The 21,850-nt window shown below is 38.4% G+C and overlaps 1 protein-coding gene across 1 annotated transcript in view; it reads left to right on the top strand.

Annotated features, from left to right (window-relative positions):
* The first annotated feature begins 2,771 nt into the window (after positions 1-2,771).
* The window catches only part of srbd1 (S1 RNA binding domain 1), a 50,426-nt gene continuing 31,347 nt past the window's right edge, over positions 2,772-21,850 (top strand). Inside the window, exons 1-14 of the mRNA XM_026190132.1 lie at positions 2,772-2,880; positions 3,236-3,300; positions 4,339-4,741; positions 5,008-5,247; positions 5,791-5,957; positions 6,658-6,775; positions 6,915-7,053; positions 7,247-7,343; positions 7,438-7,627; positions 15,155-15,258; positions 16,177-16,284; positions 16,447-16,604; positions 17,886-17,976; positions 18,178-18,285. Coding sequence (XP_026045917.1) covers positions 3,236-3,300; positions 4,339-4,741; positions 5,008-5,247; positions 5,791-5,957; positions 6,658-6,775; positions 6,915-7,053; positions 7,247-7,343; positions 7,438-7,627; positions 15,155-15,258; positions 16,177-16,284; positions 16,447-16,604; positions 17,886-17,976; positions 18,178-18,285 — 1,988 coding nt within the window. The 5' untranslated portion in view covers positions 2,772-2,880. The remainder of the gene's footprint in view (positions 2,881-3,235; positions 3,301-4,338; positions 4,742-5,007; positions 5,248-5,790; positions 5,958-6,657; positions 6,776-6,914; positions 7,054-7,246; positions 7,344-7,437; positions 7,628-15,154; positions 15,259-16,176; positions 16,285-16,446; positions 16,605-17,885; positions 17,977-18,177; positions 18,286-21,850) is intronic.

Raw genomic sequence — 21,850 nt, 5'->3', positions numbered from 1 at the left:
AAAAGGAAAGTTCAGTTCAATTAATTTCTGCTCTGTTTAATAAAAATCTCAGTATTATTTAAACTCAGTAAGTGGGCTGGCCTCTAAACGCTCACATTGAGCACCGAGTGAAGAATTTCAGGGCAGAGTTTTGACAGTGTGCTCATAACTTTGAGTCATCCACGTGAAGTATTGATTACACACTCGTTCTGATAACATCTTCCCCTTTTAAAAAACAAGAAGTACTAGTGGCAACTATCACAACCATAAGCCTACAGTTGTTCTCAATAATTTTGGAACAATTTTCACCACTCTTAATGCAGCTGTCAAAATGGTTAAGGCATTTTTCATAACACAGACTAACCTGTTCAAAAGACACTACAACAATCAAAATCTTTTTCACATTTGTCAAAATTTGTCATTTTAAGACATCAAATTGCTATTTTTTTTTACTTACTTTCAAAATAGTACAGCAAAAATATAGGCCTAATATTAAGTGTTTCAAAACACAATGAAATGAGAAGGATTTATTTAAAACTTTACAAAAGTCTGTGATTTGGTGCGGTTCATAAATTCACATTATGTTTTATCATCCTTGAAATTTCTAGTACAACACTTGTATTAATAGAACACTGTATGCAAGTATGATTTAAAAAAACAAACAAACCCATTAACAACAATTCTTGTAATGGCATTAAAATCAGCCCAACTTTTATTTTCAAATGCAAAAAAGTATAACAGCCAACATACTGGACACTGTTCTGCTGAACATCAAACAATTATATTGCCATCATTGTTATAATCTTACAATGAAACAAAGTCTCAGATTTAATTGTTCTAAAACTAAGTTTAGGCCTTCCACAACTTTGTTTTGGAAGTTACATTACTTACATAATCAAAATAAAATGTATTTATTCTTCAGTCACAAGTGCAGGCTCTAGATCAAACAGCACATTTGTTTTGCATTCAATCACAGAAGCTTGGTATGTTGTAATATTTTAAGGATGTTTGTTTCCAGTCCAGGCATTACTGCCTGAATGACTGTCGTAGATTTAAGTGATCCAAATGTGGATGAAAAAGAAAGTCATTAACATTGTCCCAACTTTGCCTTAAATCGTCTTCAGACAGTGCAGAATGCTGCAGCACGTCTCTTAACAGGCACCAAGAGAAGATCTCATATCACTCCAGTTTTGACCTCCCTTAACTGGTTGACTATAAATTTTAGGTTTCATTTTAAAATTTTAGTTCTAACCTTTAGGACCCTACATGGTCAAGCTCGTCAATATTTATCTGACCTGCTGAAACCACATTCATCTTCTCAGGCTTTAAGGTCATGGGATCAGAGACTGCTGGTGGTACCGCGCACTCGTTTTAAAACTCGTGGTGATCGGGCCTTTCAGACTGTGGCACCACGGTTGTGGAATTCTCTTCCACTGTCTCTCCGCTGCACGGACTCCACTGATTCTTTTAAAAAACAGCTGAAGACATTTTTATTTAGAAAAGCATATGATTAATTTCCTTTTATGCTGTTTTTATAGTTTTATTGTTTTACATTGTTTTATTTGCTGTTTTATTTACTGTTATATTGTTTTATATTTCTATTTCCTGTGTTGTAAAGCACTTTGTGATTTTTTTTATCTGTGAAAAGCGCTATATAAATAAATTTTACTTACTTACTTACTTACAAAATTACAGAAATGGAGAAAAGCAAAATGATAAAACTTTATGCAGAGGTCAGAAAACAAATGGCCAGACTAATTCAAGCTGTTAGAAAGACAACAGTGATGTTACAAGCAAGATATGCAAAAGAGCATCTCTGAAAGCACATCTGACCTTGAAGCAGATGGGCTACAGCAACAGATGACCAAACTGGAGGCCAGTCCTGTCAGCTAAGAACAGGAAACTGAGGCTATAGTTTGCACAGACTCACAAAAATTGGACAATAGAAGACTGGAAAAACATCGTAGTCATATGGCCTCCACATTCACCAAATGTCAGTTCAAATCCATGTCAAGTATGCATTTCTATTGGTTGCAAGTAAACCTCTGACATAGTGTTAGTGTATTTGCTCTTTCATACATATTCATACATACAGAGGATTCAGACATCCATACAGAATTCATAAAAGTGAGTAGTGAGAAGTGCATCAACACAGAAACAAATAGCTATAGTAGTGAGGCATATGAGGTATATGTAGAAATAATAGTAGAAACAATGTAGACACAATAGCAGTGTGTGTAAAAACAAGGAGAATGTCTTATATGAGTGAGAATATGCGTCACAGATTTGAGTTCTGCATTAAGAGTAGCGAGAATGACCTTTCTGCTGTCAGAACTGAGCCAAAGCGATGGAGAAAAACTGTAAAAAAAAAAAGAAAGAAAGAAAAAAAAGGAAATTAATACGTAAATAGATAAAAGAAAAAGGTAAACACAAACAAGAGGATAGAGATACAGAGAATTTATTAAGCTAATTTTGGAAAAGTGAATAGTTTTGGCACAACAGTAAATTCAGATGATAATTCAGATTGGAAAAGCTGCCGACAGGACAGGTGAAAAAGGACAAACGAATCTCCTTCTGGAAGGGAAACTTACAATTACATATGCCATAAAGCCAGCTGCAAACATACTCTCGTTTACAATTCACAAATTCCCAAGTCACGAAACTGAGGCTGTGCTGTACTTGGCCCCTCAGCTAAAATGAGTTTGACCACTCCTTTGCAGTATGTGGCAGTGTGCACCTTCCACAACAAATACAAGGAAGAAGAGTCTTTGGCCCTTTAAGACTTTTGGTTGCTGTGATTGGCTCAGTCCATTTTGTTGCAGGAAGCAGTCGTTGTACTGCACAAAGTGCTATTCCAGCGCAATAACCACAAATAGTTTGAGTATTATCAACAGTATAAAGGTATAGTAGGTAGTCACGCTTTATGCCGTGCGGAAAAATTGTGTCATGAATTAAAATGCTTCGTTATGTCAGTAACGTTGCTTGCTTCATCATGTAGCGGCAAATTTGAAACAGCTAACCAACATAACGCCGATTCTGTTGTTAGCTAGCAGACACGTACAATTCAAGTTCAGCAAAAATAAATGGTCTTATGGTTGAATACAATGGGCTGAGTATTGTTTAGCGACGTAACTCTCGCCCAACGGCACTGACAGTGCACTATTATTGTTAAAGCCAGATAATTTTACACGATGTGATATGATTTTAACGATGAAATTTGATGTAATGCTTCTTACCAAAATACCTCCTCTAACAGATGATGCGAAGACCCAGAGCGACTACTGTCAACGCTGTAAAGTACAAAGATGTGGACTCCGACCTGTAAGTGGTTTTTACTCGTTCATTTCACCCACTCAGTAATGCCGTACAGTATTTGTGGTCAGGAGCAGAAAATAATGTTCCATTGTTTTCATAACAGGTTGCTTAAAACATTTGTTAAATCCTGTATTTTAAAAGATTTCTCTATTCAATGAAAAAGCCCTTGAGAGTTATAAATTAGTGTGCAGTAAGTGAATTACATCATAGCTTCACAAACTGAAGCTTAAAAAAATGCATTATGTGGTTTAAATCGAAGCTGTTTACGTGATGGTCAATAATACAAAGTGGTGGATTTCTGTATGTTCTGCTTTTGGGAATTTTAAGGTACTAGAATTTCAGGATCTTGTGGATAAGATGGTATGCAGACAACAAACAAGTTTCACCAAGTCTAGAGCTAGTCTTTTATGATAATCTAAGTCAAAGTCAAATTTATTCATATAGCACATTTAAAACAAAAACTGTTGACCAAAGTGCTATACATTTAAAACAATCAAAACTGATAAAAACATAGGAAGACATGACAGGCACAGGCTAAGGTCACTTAAACCCTAATGTCTTCGAAATTGCTGCAGATAGCTTTTTTGCAACAGCCATCATCTGTAATAGTATTAATTCTATTAATAAGATACATACTTAACATGTATTAATCTATTTTTTAATAGTTACTGTGTGTAATGTGTTTTAAACTTTAATGGACCAATCAGGAAACGGATTCCTAGACAATGACATTAAGGGAAATAAAATGAATTATAAAATGAAGCACTTTTAAAAGTTATATTTGTTCTATTATAGTTATAGTGACAAAACAGGTGTTGTATTTTGGATCATTTGAAGTTTAAGGCCTTCTTTGTGAGGCCTTAGAAAGGGGTATTACGTGTTAAATGTTAAATATGTCACTAATTGTTCGGGTTGCTTGCATGTTACTAACTATCAATCCATTAAACACCTGTGAAAAACATTATAAAGTTATTAGAAAGGTTCAAGTTTGGTTCTGGTGTTATAATTGACAGATTTTGTTCTTTTTCTTTACTCCACCATCAGATCTTTTTCCCAAACGGTGAGTAGTGATGAGGATGCTGAGGAATGGAGGCCACCGAAGCCAAAGTCAAAAGCCCCCAACAAAACTGCTAGAGGTACTGCAACTGGTGAAAAGAAAACAACTACCAAGAAAACTGCAAAACCAAAAGAGGCAAAAGCACCCAAAGAACCTAAAGCTCCCAAAGTGCCTAAAGAACCTAAGCTAAGGGCACCACGTAAACCTGCAGCAGGACGAAAAACACAGGCTGCTAAAAGTCTAAAGGATTCTGAAGCCTCAGTGTTGGCTGGAATGGAGAGGAAAAAAGTGGATAATGATTATAGAGAAAAAACAGGAGGAATTCAAACTGACTGTCCAGAGGAAACGAGGGCTGAAGAGAGCGGGACAAGTGTCAGAACGAAGGAAGAGGTAAGGCAAACTTTCAGTGTTTATAATTACAGCCAAATGAAACATATTAGAATGTAATTATAAGTTAACTTTTGTGACCCATTAATTACACAAAACTGTGGCTGTATTTATAATATTAAAAACTGGACAATGAACTACACATCAATATTTACATTCTGAGTTGATGTCTGCAGAAAATGTCCATGTTCTAAATGTCTTGTGTTTGCATTTTTATATTTTCTTTCATCTTTTCCTTGTTTTCCTTTCTTTCTCTTCTTTTCTTGTAGAGGGTGTCATTTATTGTGTCAGAATCCTATCAGAGAGACAGATGGGCAGACGAGGGGTCTTCACAAGCTTGGCTTGGAGTGAAGAAAGAGGAAGTAGATGCGGAGGATTTTACTTTTGATGAGCCCTGTTTAAAGAAACAAAAGACCAGTGCTGCCTGCATGGGACGGCCGACTAATTTACCATCATCTGAAGCGCAGTCTTTGAGGAATGAACTCAATATGAACTGGGACTTGATAGAGGTATTTTTATATATTATGTGGGAATTGTTTCTTTTTTTGTTTGTTTTTTGTCAGGTGGTAAAAAGACACCTCACTTAGTTTCAGACAGAAAATAAATGCTCTAATAAACGAACAGTTTGAAGGTGACCACCACCACCTGGCCAAAAAGCATATTTCTACCTTCATTTGCATAAAGTTATGACTCAAGAATTAAATTAGGCTATGTGACAGTGATTCGCATATGCAGTTTAGGTGATAAGCTACTGGAGAGAAATGCCACTTTAAAAAAGTCACAACTGCTTTTTCAAATTTAGTGTATTGCATTACTGATGTTTGAAAATCATAAGTATACAAGTAGCCGTTCTTAATGCACACTGACATATTTAAAAAACAGTGATCAGTTAATACACACAAAGATCCAGAATTCTGCATATCAAATATAATCAAATGCTCTCTGCTGAAGGTTAATTTGTGTCTTTCTGCCTACCTGCTTAACTGTGTGTGTATATATGCATGTAGAGTAGATGCAGAGTTGCAATTCCTGTGTGTGTGATTCCCCCCCAGGTGCTGTCCCACTTGACATGTGTGGAGCGATGGGTATGTGCAAACATCATTATGCTGCTTCGTGAGGAGAACACTGTGCCGTTCATGGTGCGCTACAGGAAAGACATGATTAACCACATGGATGCTGATGCTGTTCGAGATGTCCAGATGGTTTATGAGGAGTTATGGTAAGTGAATGTAAGATGTTCAATGAAACAAAAAAAAAAAAGAATCTTATACTTTCATAAGATTCAGATTCACCCTATCTCTAAGGGTGGCTGACCTCTCCCTTAGAGATGGTGTGAGAAATTCGGCCATTCGGGAGGGGCTTAGAGTAGAGCCGCAGCTCCTCCACATTGAAAGGGGCCAGTTGAGGTGGTTTGGGCATCTGACAAGGATGCCTCCTGGGCGCCTCCTGGGTGAGGTGTTCCAGGCATGACCCACCAGGAGAAGGCCCCGGGGCAGACCCAGGACACGGGAGATTATATCTCTCGGCTGGCCTGGGAACGCCTGGGTGTTCCCCCAGACAAGCTGGAGGAGGTGGCTGGGAAGAGGGAGGTCTGAGCTTCTCTGCTTGAGCTGCTGCTCCCGTGACCCGGCCCCGGATAAGCAGAAGAAGATGGATGGATGGATGGATCTTATACTACTTACACTACTCATGCCCTCAATATGTTAAAAGCATGGAAAGAGCATTTTAGAATACTGGAATTAGATTTGTGAAACCACATGAGCTGACTATACTGAGTCCTGCAGCTAGATGGTGCTATATGTCAAGCTTTAAAGCCTGAAATAGTTCCATGTGGCTGATTTGTATTTCTCTGATTTCTGTGTGTTTGTCCTGCACAGTTGATAATCTGTCTTTCTTCTATGTGTATATTTGTTCTTCAGTTCTTTGGCAAAGAGGACTCAGTCTGTGGTTCAGACCCTGAAGAAAGATGGGGTGTTAACAACTGAACTGGAACAAAACCTGAGGAACTGCCGTTCAGCTGATGAACTGGATCATGTGGTCAGAATCAAATTTGTATTCCAAAGTGTTATCCATCAATTAACTGTAATAAGATTAGTTCATTCTTGACTCTCCACACATGAAAAGGGCTCTAGCACTAATAACTAGCTCAGTCCAGTGTTTGTGTTTTTGCCTGCAGTACTCCCCCTATAAGAAAGGCAGCAAGCTGACAAAAGCTCGCAGGGCCAAAGCACTTGGCCTTGAGGACGCTGCTTCTGCATTGATGAACACACCACATACTCTAGATTTAAGGGCATGGATAAAACCTGGTACTGAAGGTAACTGATAAACATGTGCACACTCTTGTCATGGTCTGCGCTGTTTTGTGTATTGCTTGAACCAGCCAATGATTACCAAATGATTTAAATGGTTATGCAATGCAGATGAAGACACACACAATCACATTCTAAATTCTTAAAGATTTATTGACTCATTTAAAGTACATTATTGATGTGTGTACATGTGTGACAGGTCTGTCATCAGTGGAAGAAGTGGCTACAGGTGTGGAGCACATATTGGCTGATATGATGGCCAAAGATCCTGAAACACTCACCTACGTGAAGACATTGTAGGAGTCTGTCTACATACACATAAAATCGAATTCATTTTTCTTGTATCTTCATGAATTATTAATATTGTATGTCTTTCTTTTTTTGTGCCAGATGTGAGAAAAGTTTTGTAAGCATACAGTCGTCTGTGTCTAAGTCGGCATTAAAGGAAAAGGAACAGGCGAAACCTGTCCAAGGCCACAAAACAAAAGCAGGCACCGAGCAAAATAAAAACAAGGACATTGACAAGTTCCAACTCTACTTTGACTTCACCTGTAACATCCAACGTATCCAACCCCATCAGGTAGGAAGTTTAATTATCCTTTTAAGAATTGTCTGCAATCTACCTTAAAAGTTTTGTGCAAATACATTTTATAGCAGAAGCGTAACCATTTGGAGTGTGATTATAAGCTTAAAATCTTTCTCGAGTGCTTTTGTAATAAACATTTCTCTTTACATTTTAGCTATAACTGCCTGCCAAGCCACCAAAAAAACAAACAATCAGTTCAAGTCCTTTGAATATTTTAGAGTTTGGGATATTTTTATTTTGGCTTTGATGCACTGCATATATAGTGCTATTACTAATGCTATTTTCCTTTTTCAGAAAACATTTTAATATTACATACATTTCACAAGAGTAAATACAAAATAGAGTTTTTAAAGGATGATTTTATTCATTAAGGGAAAAAATGCTACCTAAACCTATGTGAAAAAGTAATTGGCCCCATTATAAAATCGTGAATTAACTGTGATTAAACTCATTTTTAGGAAAGCTGATATTAATTCTTAACGTGCCGAGGATGACTGGGCGTGGTGGTGGAATGGCAGCTGTTTTTAGGGAGAAGCTCGCATGCAAACAACTCTTAACTGACTCTCATTCAGGTTTTGAACTTTTGATGTTTGGCATCCCTGCCCAACACGTGTCCGTTCAAATTTCAGACCTATTTCCAATTGAAAATCTTGGAAAAGATTGTATTAGTTCTTTTGTAAATAGACACAATGTTCTTGAGAGGTTTCAGTCTGGTTTTAAAGCTATTCACAATACTGAAACTGAACTTTTAAAAGTTCTTAACAATCTTTTATTAGTCCCTGACTCAGGAGACTCAGCTGTGCTTTTGCTTTTGGATCTGACAGCTGCCTTTGATACTGTTGACCACAGCATCTTGATCTCACGATTGGAGCATTGCGGCATCAAGGGCCTTCCATTAGAGTGGTTCAGGTCATACCGATCTGACAGGACTTTCTCTGTGAGCTTTGGAGCTTTTATCTCTTCTTCAGCTCCCCTTACTTGTGGTGTTCCCCAGAGATCTATACTGGGGCCAATTTTATTCTCTATTTATATGCTGCCCATAGGTCTAATTTTTTGAAAATATAACATTTGTTTCCATTCATACGCCGATGACACTCGGATCTGTCTTCAACTGAAGAGAAGTTGTCCTGCTCCACTGGAGCCCTTAGTTCAGTGTCTCGGTGAAATTAAAGCCCGGATGGCCTCTAACTTCCTTAACTTAAATGACAACAAAACTGAAGTGATAATTTTTGACCAAGTGTCAATCCCAGCACCTCTCATTTTAACCTGCGCAGTCTTGAGTCTTTTATTAAGCTGCATGCCAAAAATTTGTGGGTTATATTTGACAGCAATTTCACCTTTGAAAAACAGATTAGCTCAGTTGTACATTGGTCTTTTTTCAAACTGAGGCTTTTAAGGTGAAATCATTTTTGTCTTTTAAAAACTTTGAATGGGCAATCCATGCTGTTATTACATCCCAGCTGGAATATTGTAACTCCTTATATGTTAGACTTGGCCAGACCTGCCTTGCAAGACTGCAGTTGGTCCAAAATGCTGCAGCTGCATGAACTAAAAGATGTGAACATATTTCGCCGGTGCTTGCCTCTCTTCACTGGCTCCCTGTTCACTTCAGAATTGACTTTAAAATTTTATTGTTGACTTACAAGCCCCTGAATGGACAGGCTCCCGGGCAATTGTCTGACCTCTTGCAGCGATATGCGCCCTCTAGATCTCTTAGATCAAATGAGCTTTTGCTTTTAGCCATACCAAGGTCAAGGCTAGTTCACAGAGGTGATCAAGCATTTGGGTCCGTAGCACCTAAACTGTGGAATAATCTACCCCTATGCATCAGACAGGCTACTACTGTCAATCTTTTTAAATCTCATCTAAAAGCACATTTGTATTCACTGGCATTTAATACAGGATGAGAGTTATTTGGTATTTGGCGTTTGATACTAATATTATAAGTTATTTGGTACTAGTTATTTGGTATTTTTGTACAGCACTTTAGTTAACGTTGGTCTTGTAATTAAATGTGCTATATAAATAAATAAACGATAATCTCACAGACATTTGGGAAAATATTCTGTAGACTGACGAAACAAAAATGTAACTTTTTGGGAGTTTTGACTCCTTTTACATCTGACATAAAACTAACACTGCATTTCATAATAAGAATATTGTGCCAACAAGCATACATAGTGGTAGAAATGTGGTGTTCTGGGACTACTTTGCTTCTTGAGGACCTGGGTGACTTGTATTTGATGAAACCATGAATTCTGAATCCTGAATATCTGGCCATCAGTTTGTGCCCTGAAATTCAAGTACACTTGGGTTACAAAGTGGGACAGTTATCTGAAACATACCTGAAAGTCCACCTCTGAATGGCTTAAACAAAAAAAGAAATTAAAGCTTAAGTCCAATTGAAAGGCTTTAGCGTGACCTTAAATAGGCTGTTCATGTTCAAAAACCTTTCAGTGTAGCTCAATTTGAACAATTCTGCGGAAAAGGGTGGCTAAAATTGCTCCACAGCGAAAACCAAACAAAAAGAATGACAGTTTGCTTTATTTGTAAGATACATTTACGCTGCTGAGACTCACACTTTTTCTTGTGCCTATTTTTTTTTTTACCTCGACTGGAATTACTCCTTCTAACACCTTTACTTTTATGATATAACTAATGAGACAAGTAATAACCCAGCCATAAGAGAAAATACATACAAAACAAATAAACTTGAAAAGCAACAAATAAGTCAAGTCTTCTTGATGATCATAAAGGTCATTTACAGCTGTGGAGTGTGTTTTGACTACCCTAGTTCTCAAATACACACACGCATGCACATAAACATGAACAAATGCACACCATCTGCTTGTGTCATTTCTGTCTGCTTAATGCATGCCACTTCTGAATGCTAGCCATGTCAGTCACAGTTAGCCTTGTCTGTGCCTTCATATTTAGCCCTCCTGCATCTTGCACCACATCCTCTGCTCCCCCTCTGTCCCTCTAGTGACTGGTGGGTTACTCAGAGTTGGGCCCGGGCCTCATGTGTCACCATAGCTTCCATCATCTGCTGTCTCTGCCACACCACACTCTCTGGCAACCGCTCTCTGCCCTACAGTCATTTAATCGCATACGCACATGCATACACACACTTGCTCACACACAAGCGCACCCTGTGAGTCCCCTCATTTTCTCTTCTTAACATATGTGACATGTCCCCTGCCGACATGCCATTGGATTAGGGAGCTTTGATTGACAGGCGCTCTCCTGTAGTGACAGCTACTGCTGCTGGGCCCACAGGCGGACAAAAGGACGGGGAGAAGGAGTGGGGGGCAGTAAGGGAAGGCAGAGCATGGACAGATGAGTGGTGCTGAGGTGCTTCCGTCACTTATCTCTCCTGCTTCGCTCTACTCTGCCTCCCTCTTTTTCTGACTAAACGTCAGCCCTCCAATCCACTCATCACCTCCGCTTTGCGCCTCTCCTCCCCTTTCTATGCAAGGCCTTTAATTCGATGACTCGCCTTTGTCACGGAGCGTTAATCCACAGGCTGCTGTGACCCTGCGAGCTGTCAGATTCCGGCTAATATGAACCTTTTCTAGCCGTCAAGTTGGCAGTTAGGGGGAGCAGGTGGGAGATGTGTTTTGACAGGAGGCATGTGTGTGAGCACACACTTGCCCGTTTGCTTTAGCACATTTTTATTAAGCCCCAGCCGTGGTAGTTTGTTAAAAATAAAGTGCAAGGCATTGTATTAAGGGTGTGTGGAAGTATAGATCTCCTGTGGTGGAAAACAAAATTAGGTAGTATGGAAAGTACATCTTCAGAATTTTAATCTCCTTAATGAAGTAACACATAAAAGGGATTCTAGGTTTTGGTGTTGGTACATTTTAATTCATCGTCAAAGTTAAATACATTAAGGAAAAGAATTAAGCAAGAAGGTAACATCTGAACATTAGGTGTTCACCTTGATTCAAAAGTACGGGCTTGAAATGACAGTTTAATTCTGAATCCATAATAACAGATTTGGTGGATGATTTTTCTCGTGCTGCCTTCTAAAATCCATGTCACTGATTTTTATGACCACATGAAGTGAAGGAAAAGAGTGCATTCCTGAACTTTAGAAGTTGAAACTTTTTGGTTTGGCATTTTTCAACTTTTCTTGAAAAAAGGGCTGAAAATATAAACAAATTATAGGAATAAATGAGTAATTCAGTACTTTTTGTTGTCTTGTTAATCAGCTAATGATTTCAGGCACAAAAAATCCAACTTTTCTTATGATTTCTTATGAGTGAAAATGGGGGAAAAAGTACAGTGATTTATTGTAGCGTATATAAGACAAAAGCAGAATTTGTAGACACAAAGCTCAAAAGTCGGTATCATTTTATCCTTCAACACAGCCTGAACTCTCTAAGGCAAACTTATGTAGTCTCCAGGAATAGTTCTCCAGGCTTCATGAAGGACATTCAAAATCTCTTGTTACTGTTTCCCAATGGTACGACTTTCGGTTACTGTTCATCTGCTGATAGTTTTTTGCGCCTGCCACTTCTTTTGTTCTTCACTTGTCCAACTTCCTCAGTTTTGTAAGAGCACACCACACACCAGGCTAAGCTGTGCCCTCTTTAGCTCAGATTTAATTCCGACTAACATGATTTGAGGCCTTCTTTGAAGGGTACACGTTTACCTTATAGCTATTAGCAGCTGCTATGCTCTCGAGTATGCCAGGGAAGATTTGTTAAACATGCAGTGGGCTGTTTTTAATGCGATTTGCGCTGTGATCAAATGGTAGTTCAGCACTCCAGTCTGGGGCTTGCCTGCAGAGAAGCTTGGGTAAATGGAACTGTTTTATCAATTAAACACTTGTTTTTGATGGACAGGCGGAGAAAAACAAGATTATTTGTATGTTCACATTTTGTACTGCAAAATTGTTTGTTTGTGTGTGTGTGTGTGTGTACTGTACATGTGGTATATTTGAGTTTATGTAATGGTTTTAATGCCCGAGATGCTCTGAGGATTTTATAACTTTGTACAACTTGCGGTATATTGAATCAGATTCATGTGTCAAATATAAAATATGTTATTTTGCCACCTGGGTAGTACAAAGTCTGTGTAATCAGTGATTACGAGTGGACATCAGGTGTCCTGTCTCCTTCCTCCCTCACGCTCTGCACCTAATGTATTTATTTGCTACCTTTACCTAAACCAAGCGACATATCACCAGTAGTGAGAACACGTCACTGTGCGACAGTGAGAATGGGAAACTCCATGTGTGTTCCTTACAAAGCGTATTTTTTAAATGAAATCAAACTGTGTAAAGATACTTTTGTTTTATTATTCCATATACTTTACTGGTTATTGTTTATCCAGACCATTATATGCCCAGTTTTGTATTTCTAATCCTACTGGCCTTCACTTATATAGGGATATTGAGCATTCTACTGACAGCTTTGTTCAGCTGTTATACAACCACATTCGTCACTCATATACAATGTGTCCTGTGTGTGTCAACAAAGTCAAAAAGTCTGCAAGTTGGCACTGAATATGTGTGTCTGTTTGTTTATCCTTGATATGTCGGATGGATAGATGTGTTGATGACAGTATTCCTCTAAAGAAAGGGTGAGAGAGAGAAGGAGACAGACAGAGTATAGTTGTTGGCTGACTGCCCTCCCTTCAGGGCTGGTGGGAGGAATAAGGGGCATCTAGAAGAGACGGTCTGTCTGCTCTTGTCAGGGTTTGGCCACTACTTGGTTACCTGTCACTCTGGGCCCATCTAAAACACAAACACAGTTCTTACTCTGTCTCACATCACCCTTCCTTCCAGATCACCCTGTGTGTCCCATCAGTGACCCAACTCAGATAGAAACTGAGAGAAAGTGAGAGAAGCACCAGACACTGGTGTTTATCATCACTGAGGACCGTCATCTGCTATAGAAAAAACCTGAGCATGAACAAAAATTGCTGTTGGATGAACTTAGATCTTTTACTTTTGTTGGCACCATAGCTGAATTTGGAATACATACCAGCAACAAGGAAGATGAATTTAGTGTTTGTTTGTTTTCCAGAAAGCTACTTTCAGCTGCTCCCTTATTCACCAAGGCTTGCCACAGCACGTATCTCTGCATGTTTGATTTCGAAGGGTTTACACCGAATACCCTTCCTGATGCAATACCAAAGGAATTTGTGTCTTCTCCTGGAATTGAACTGGTGATCTGTTGAATGTGTAAACCACTACACTGTGGAGAGATTTCTTTTTTTTCTCCATTTAGGTTGTGATATCAATAAAACCTTAGAAGCAGCAGCTAAAATTCTGGTACAGTTGTGCATTTTTGCAGTTGTTTATAAGAAATACATATTTGAATTATATCTTTATCATACATTATAGTGTTGTGTATATAGATAGACTGTTATGTTTATCTGTGCAGCTTCTATTTACTTAAAGTGTTATGAATTCTTGAATTTCTGAAAACTTTATTAATATTTTCTTATTTCTAGTTGATGATACACACGTTGATGCCAGACAGTGTCGTATGAATAACACTATAAAAGTATATGTCATTCTTAATTACCCAAAATAATTAAAGCCCAAGAGCGCAGATTTAACAAGGCTTTGTTTTGTATTTACTGCTTTAATTTCACTCATGGGCTTTCCTAAATTCCAAGATAAGGAAGTGTTTTGCCTTTTTAAATTTTTTATTTTAGACTACCTCTTAAACTTTAGTTCTTTGATAAAGATTCTTTGAGAAATCTCTTCATAGTCAGCGAGGCAGCTCTGGGGAGAAACATGTCAACACAGGAGAAATCTTAACTTTCATCATTATTTAAGGAAACTTGCTGCATTAATCCGTGTCTCTGCCATGCCATTAGCTGTGTTTTATGTTTTTATTTGTGTGTGTGTTGAACATGGGCGCATCCCTTCCGAGGGTGCTGCTGAGTGGTAATGGTTGTGGCACTGTGTGGGTGCGGGTGGGGGGAAGGCCTTGCGGTCTCAGTGCTGATGGTGGCATGGTGGTGGCATTTGTCAGCTTGCTTCTTCCGCTTGGGCTCCAGATTGACGTCTTGTTTCTTGGCCCTGTTCTATGGCAGGCTAAAGGTTCCCCACTGAAAAGGTCAGACACTTACTACTGTTTGCTTAACAGCATGTAACAGTTCCTCTGAGGGGGGAACGACCGCACAGCAAAACAGGCCTGGCCACGGGATATACTCCTAGGCTCATCACTTTTAGCGCACGTGTATTGAGATTTCAAAGATTTTTTCTTTTTTGTATGTTTGTGTGAGTAAAGCGTGTTCATGCACTAAAGCGACAGAGCCTTATGTGTTTTAAAACAAAATATACACATAAAATATACATTTTTCTAAAATATTTCTGCTAGCCGTTGCTATTTATCATACTTCAAATGAAGTATATCACATATACACACATAAATTAATCTGAATATTTATGATTTCAGTGGATGCTGGTTTTAGGGACAACAGCGAGTCTTGTTTAACTGTCTGTGCGGTAACTGGTGGAAATATATGTATTGCATTCATGCGTGCATATATGTGCAGACGCTGGCTATTAACCGAGGGGAGAGTCTCAAGATTTTGACAGTGAAGGTGAACATCCCCGACAGGGTGAAGAGTGACTTCACTAGGTGGTGCATCAACAACAGGTCAGACACAAGTAATACACAAACACTGTTACACTCACTGACACATGTGTCTGCCATGATCATATGATGTTTTGTTAAAAATTTTAATACAAAACTGGAACTGTAGAAGGCAGAAAGTGTGGCATCTGTTGTTGACTTTAAGATTTTTGTACAAAAGGCACAAAACTGAACATATGATACCAGTGCTGTATGTTTTGTGGCTGTTTTTGCCTGTGGCTGAAGTCGGTAATAGAAATACTAAGAAATGGCTGGAGAGTCATTATTGCTTTTCAAGAGGACAAAAATGAAAATTTAATATTTTTTAATACTCCAAATTGAATACAATCCATTCATTATTTTTGACTTATGCTTCAGGTATCTCTAAATTAGATTTTACATTGAGAAATTATTATTAGCAACAATTCTCATAATTTTGAATATTTTCTTAGTATTCTTTTTTAATATTAGTTTTGGGAAGCATGAGTAGCACAGCACTTTCCTAGGTAACAGCAACTTTTGCTAATTCTGTTTTTTGCCACTCTGAAATAGCCATTTAAATAATCAGTAAAATAGAAAAAGAAGCAAATAGCAGTTGTTTGTAAGTACTATTTGTAAAGTACGCTATCCATTTTTAAATATATATTCTTAGGCATCTTGTAAGCAAGGTAACAAAATGTTACTCTAATGATAAGACGTATTTCTCATGATTAAAGGAGTAGTTTCCTTATGTGCCACCAAATATGACAAGCAGAACACTCCACCTGGTTTAAACTATAATAAAAGGTTCTGTACAGATTGGGTTTTTGATGACATTTGCAAAGCATCTCTTGGGAGCACAAGAGTCAGTTTGCAAAGGCACATTTGCTTTGACAAAATACGTTAAGCAGTAGAAACGCCTTGCAGAAGAACACACTCTTTACCCCCACTGCTTTAATGCAGGTGGAGGCCAAAGACATTTGCAAAAGAAGAACTTCATGCAATCATTAGGAATGCAGTGGAGGATTCATATAAAAGGCTTATTCTTCCTTTCCTCACCAGGAGTTACAGGTAAGTGGATTTTGGATTTTAAAGTGTTTTTTCACCCAATATCAGTTTTTCCATTTACACCATGATCCTTTTTTGATCCTTTCTCAGTTTCTCTTTTGTTGATGTTGTCATTCTCTTCTTTAACTTATCTATTTGTCTCTATCTTGCATTTTCTCTCTTTAGGACTAAGCTGACGAGTGCAGCGGAGAAGGAGTCAATCGCCATGTTTGTGCGCAACCTCCGCCAGCGCCTGTTGGTGTGTCCAGTGAGAGGCTGTGTCATCATGGGGGTGGACCCTGGCTTCAGACATGGCTGCAAGCTGGCAATTCTCTCACCTACTAGTAAGTAAACACAAAAATGTACAAAAGTGGACTCACTGTCAGCTATCTCTTGGTTTTGCAAGTCAGTGTATAAAAAGCATACTCATGTACCTACACAAATAATACAAAAAATACATTTTATTGCTAAAGATATGATGAAATCACATTGATGTTGAAGAAAGATGGAAATATAAAGGCAATTTAGAATCGGAGAATCCCACAGATTTACCCAGGGATTCAAATCAGGGCTTTGTCCTGGACTTCAGTCTACTGGATGTAGAGCAACAAATGTTTTTGAGTCGTTATCTGACTGGGAGACAAAGCCATGAGCCACATCCATTTTTGCTGCTCAAAAAGCATCTCTAAAGGCTTTTTGTGATTGTAATCATTGTAGCCCTTTCCAAAGAGCACCTTTGTCCATTAACTATAAAGGGAATTGTATTTTTACCCTTTTACCCTAAACCTTTTGAAAGTTTTGAGTGCATTGTATCTCAGGAGAACAGCTGTGCCAAGATGGTTTGTTTTTAGTTAATGCAATTCATTGTCATATTTTAATACAATAACTAAGTATAAATTCACGTCATTGCTTTTGCCAACTGTATTTTATCACACTTTTTAAGTGTCCTTTCAAATTTATGACTAGTGAATTTTTATTTCCCTCGTTTGTGTCTTGTGATTTCTGACACTTGTGCTTAATTCCCTTTGCTATTGATAATTCAAACCTGGATATACATAGCAATGGCACACATTTCCAGTTGTTACTGGGCAAATTATGAAGCCAAAGATTTTTTCTGAAAGGTTGCCGTGTAACCAGGCACCACTAGATTTGATAGAGCTGGCATGAACCTGGTGGGTTTATTTTTTTGTGTGCACACAACTATGTGTATGTGCTGTGTCCATTTTACTGTTTTTTTTTGACATGTCACTCAGTGGTTGTGCCCTCAAACTGGCAAGGGATTGCCCCACCCTCTGGGTTACCAGTTGTGTGGCCAAAAGTCATGCTGGCACACTTAAATAGTATCAAATACCGTGTGGTGTGGTCACAGGTTTGTGTCTCCTGGCTCACATCATTTCACAGCTTCAGATCTAAACTTCTCTTTTAATGAAGCAGTGAAGTGACTGACTTTCTGGCGCAGCTTGGATGGATTATAGGTTGTGTACTCAACTTAGAGGGAAGAGACATTACGTTATAGCATACATCTTTGTCTGTTAAATTCCTCTTGTCATCATAGTGACATATCAGCAATATTGTAATTTCTCTCTCTCTCTCTCTCTCTCTCTTGCTACTTTTATCTGTCCAAGGTCAGATTCTCCAAACTGATGTTGTGTACCTGCATAATTCAAACCAACCAAGGGAAGCAGAGAAATTACGCCACCTTATGACCAAATACAGGTATTACAACTAAAGAGTCACTGTTAATCATAGTATTTCTGTGCAGATTGTGTATTTGTCTGCTTTCTTGGTGTTATAAAGTCCACTGAACTGTATATTATTAAAATCTGGAGGGAACTCAAAACCCAGTTGCAGTTTTTCAGAGGTTGATGTTTTTTTTCTTAATCCTCAGTTTTCTCCTCTTCATCTTGTCCATATTAGCTGTAGTAGGGTTGTCATTGGCAATGGGACAGCATGTCGGGAAACAGAGTCCTTCTTCGCTGACCTCATCTCCCGGCGGTATTTTCACCCGCTGGATGTGTCCTATTGGTAAGGTCCACTATACTTTGGAATAGTTCGTAAATTATTTATTATCCTGAGTAGAAATAAATGCTTATAAAAGATGGCTGATAGATGACTCTCCAGAGGGCTGACTTCTATTGCACAGTTTAATGTTTCTTGGGTTTGCAAGATTTGCATCTTAAACAGTAACAGAAGGCTGTAAACTGTGGACCTTTAGATATTTTTGGATGGTTTGCAAGATATGTATTTTTTTCTGAAAGGAAAATTACATAGTAGTAAGTGAAGCTCAAGTTTTATGAATCTGTGTAACACCAGAAACAAATTGAATTGAACTGGTGCTGAAATAATTCAAAGTTTAATACATATTTGCAACTGTATTTGTTCTGACTATTTTTAAAGTTAACTTTGTCTGTTGTCTTTCCTCTCTATGGTGTTTGCAAAAAACATGCCATACTGCTCGGCTAAGCCAAGGCTAACTGCACTCATGGTTCCTACTCTTAGAAAACACCCAAGGATTTTTTAGGACCAAAATATTAAAAAAACCTTTAAGTAAGTGATTCATTGAAATATCCTTGATTTGTTTATACAACTTAACTGCCAATATGTAATCTCTTTCATTATGAAAGAGGAGTAAGAGGGGAGGTATCAGCAAGATCTGGAATTGTTATGGTAAATGGTAAATGGCCTGCATTTGTATAGCGCTTTTCTAGTCCTTAAGGACCCCAAAGCGCTTCACACTACATTCAGTCATTCACCCATTCACACACATATTCACACACTGGTGATGGCAAGCTACATTGTAGCCACAGCTGCCCTGGGGCGCACTGACAGAGGCGAGGCTGCCGGACACTGGTGCCACCGGGCCCTCTGACCACCACCAGTAGGCAAACATGGGGTTAGTATCTTGCCCAAGGATATTTGGCATGCAGCCAGGAGGCAGCCTGGGATCTAACCACCGACCTTCTGATTAATGGCTGACCTGCTCTGCCACCTGAGCTACAGCCACCCCCATAGTATTATGATGATTAATAAGTTATTAAGTTATTATGATCTTGGTACAGAATAAGATTAACAGTGGGGGAGAACAGTGATGAGAAGTGTAGAAGAATAAAAAACAAAAAGCATTATATGTGTGAGCGAGAAAGCAGGACACAGATGCAGAGTAAGACTAAGAGGAATGTGTCCTCCAGTGAATATTGTCCATTAAAGCCATCTGGACTTTGTTACGCTTTGGTCCAATTAAAGAGACGCTTTGTGGTTGAAGTTGTGTCTGTAACCAGGCCCAGTCCAAACTTAAGAATATAACAGCACAGAACCTGTGTCCAAGCATAATAACCACTGGCCTCTCCCTGCTCCATCTCGCTCACTCTCTACTGAGTTCCATGTGTGTTTGTTGACTTGGGGTTAGAAGTGGGACCACAGCCTAAAGTGACTTTAAGTGATATGTGAATGTCTATGTATAATTTTTTTTTTTCTGAGCACCTTGGAGTTCATATACACACACACACTTCAAAGGTTGTGCTTTTGGTATAATAGCCCATATTTTTTCTATCATGTTACATTTTCTGTCGTCTTTTTAGAACAGAAACAGTGAAAGCGAGGCGTTTAGTAAGTTAATGTCCACTTGATTATTTTCCTGACAGACGGTTTTTCTTTTGAGCACCTCCAGAGCAGCTAAATTTTACATCTTGATATAATGCCTTTCTTGTTCATTCTTTTGCTGCAGCTGTTTGGCATTCACACTTTTCACAACACAGAAGAACCTTTGGATGTCTGTTTGATGTGGTGATAGCTGAATGTCCTGTATTACTCAATGTGATTAATCACATTTGAGTACGCAGCACATGTGTAAAGAGTCTGCCTTAACTTGGTATGGTTTGAGGAATAAAGACATTTGCAAGTGTGTGAACTATAGAAGAACAGAAAGCTGTTGTTTTGACATTAGTTATTGAAAAATGGTTGTTGTCGTCCAGAGATAACATCTTTCCAGAATCATCTGGTCCTATATCTCACTCTGGTTTCTTTGGACAGTTGATGAATAAGATATGGGGAAAAAAAAGATGTTAAAATACAGTCTGTTTTTTTCAGAATTTAAATCTACATTCTGCTCTTGCTGCTCTTCGCTCCCTTCTCTCTCAATCTGATTCTCCTTGGTCCTTGTTTTACATTATGTATCCCTTTCCTGACTTTCCCTTCTTAACTTCAGTTGAACATTCTTTGGCCCTGCAGAATCCTTTTCCTAGATTTTCAAAAACTGCCCATACTTAAATAGTGGTTCGTTCCAAAGTGTTAAAACTCTAGGATTGGTTCAGTATCAGTATTGCACGTACTTTGGGATTTAGAGTTGTGGTCATAAGTTTACATACACACATCATATCCGTAATTGTTATGGTAATTTTGGACTTTTAATTATTTTTTTGAGCTGTTCTTTTCCCAGCGTGAGGTGATTGGATAACATACATTTCAAGTTAGAATTTATTTTTGATATTTTCTAATCCACACAGTGTCAAATGTATACTTACGTCCCCACTAATATTTGGTTAAATGTCCCTTAGCAAGGTGCCTCTTGACCAGATGTTTTTGGTAGCCATCGGCAACCAAAAGGCATAACTGTGGCTGGGTAATTTGCCACTCATCTTAGCAGAATAGGTAGAGTTGATTTAAATTAGTTGTAATTTTTCAATTGGGTTTTTAACCCAATTGACTGTGTAACTGAGATAGTTCACATTTATGTTACAGCAGTTTTATATCAATACACTTATTTCTGCATGTTTTTTATTCTGTCGTTCCTGCTGCATGGAAAATCATTCTATGCTGGATGAAGTCATTCTCCTGGTACAAATGGAAAAAAGTTTTAGGGGTGGGGAAATTGTATAGCTAGCCTGTTGGTTAATATACTAGTTGTCAACATTTATTGATCTAAAACGGATTAACATCCTAATACCTGCTGTATTAGTAATATGTGTTTTTCCTTAATACTCCTTTAAGATATCTGGTTAATTGTGTCAAATTTGACAGAAGCATCTCTTGAAGAATGACAATGATTGCATGGCTGATTAAAGAATAACTGGCCTCAAAGAGTGATGGTTGTTTACTGTGAGGGTCTCACTCCCCTGCTGGTTGACCCACAGCTGACCCTGACTTGCTACTAAGACATACTCATTACTGTGACCACAAGGATGATGACAGTGATGTAGAATAGCTGTGTAGCATCAGAAACAGTAGGGATCTTAGTGCTGGCTGTGTATGACCCCAAAGTAATTAATTGACCTATTTTCTTGTATACTTAGCATGTTTGCATGAGCTTTTGTAGGCTGACGTGATACCAAATTGGTGCCCAATACTTTTTGCTTGACAGATGTAGGAAGGTTTTTAGGAATCCGTAGCTAGCCAAATCACAGTGGTGGAAAACAACCAGGAAGACAAAATAGTGGTTTCAGGGTATTTACAAAGTGAGTGACTCTTCCTGTGTTACCATTGCTATACCTTTAGTGGCCCTTGTTTTTCACCCTGCTTTTTTTGTCATCTGCTGCTAGTTATGATGCCATTACCATTTTAAATAGAATCAGTAAAAGTTTGGCATTACCAGTAT

This window comes from Astatotilapia calliptera, chromosome 13 (assembly GCF_900246225.1).
Source record: "Astatotilapia calliptera chromosome 13, fAstCal1.2, whole genome shotgun sequence".
NCBI lineage: Eukaryota > Metazoa > Chordata > Actinopteri > Cichliformes > Cichlidae > Astatotilapia > Astatotilapia calliptera.
Note: the sequence above shows the minus strand (reverse complement) of the source record. Positions and strands in the feature narration are given on the sequence as shown.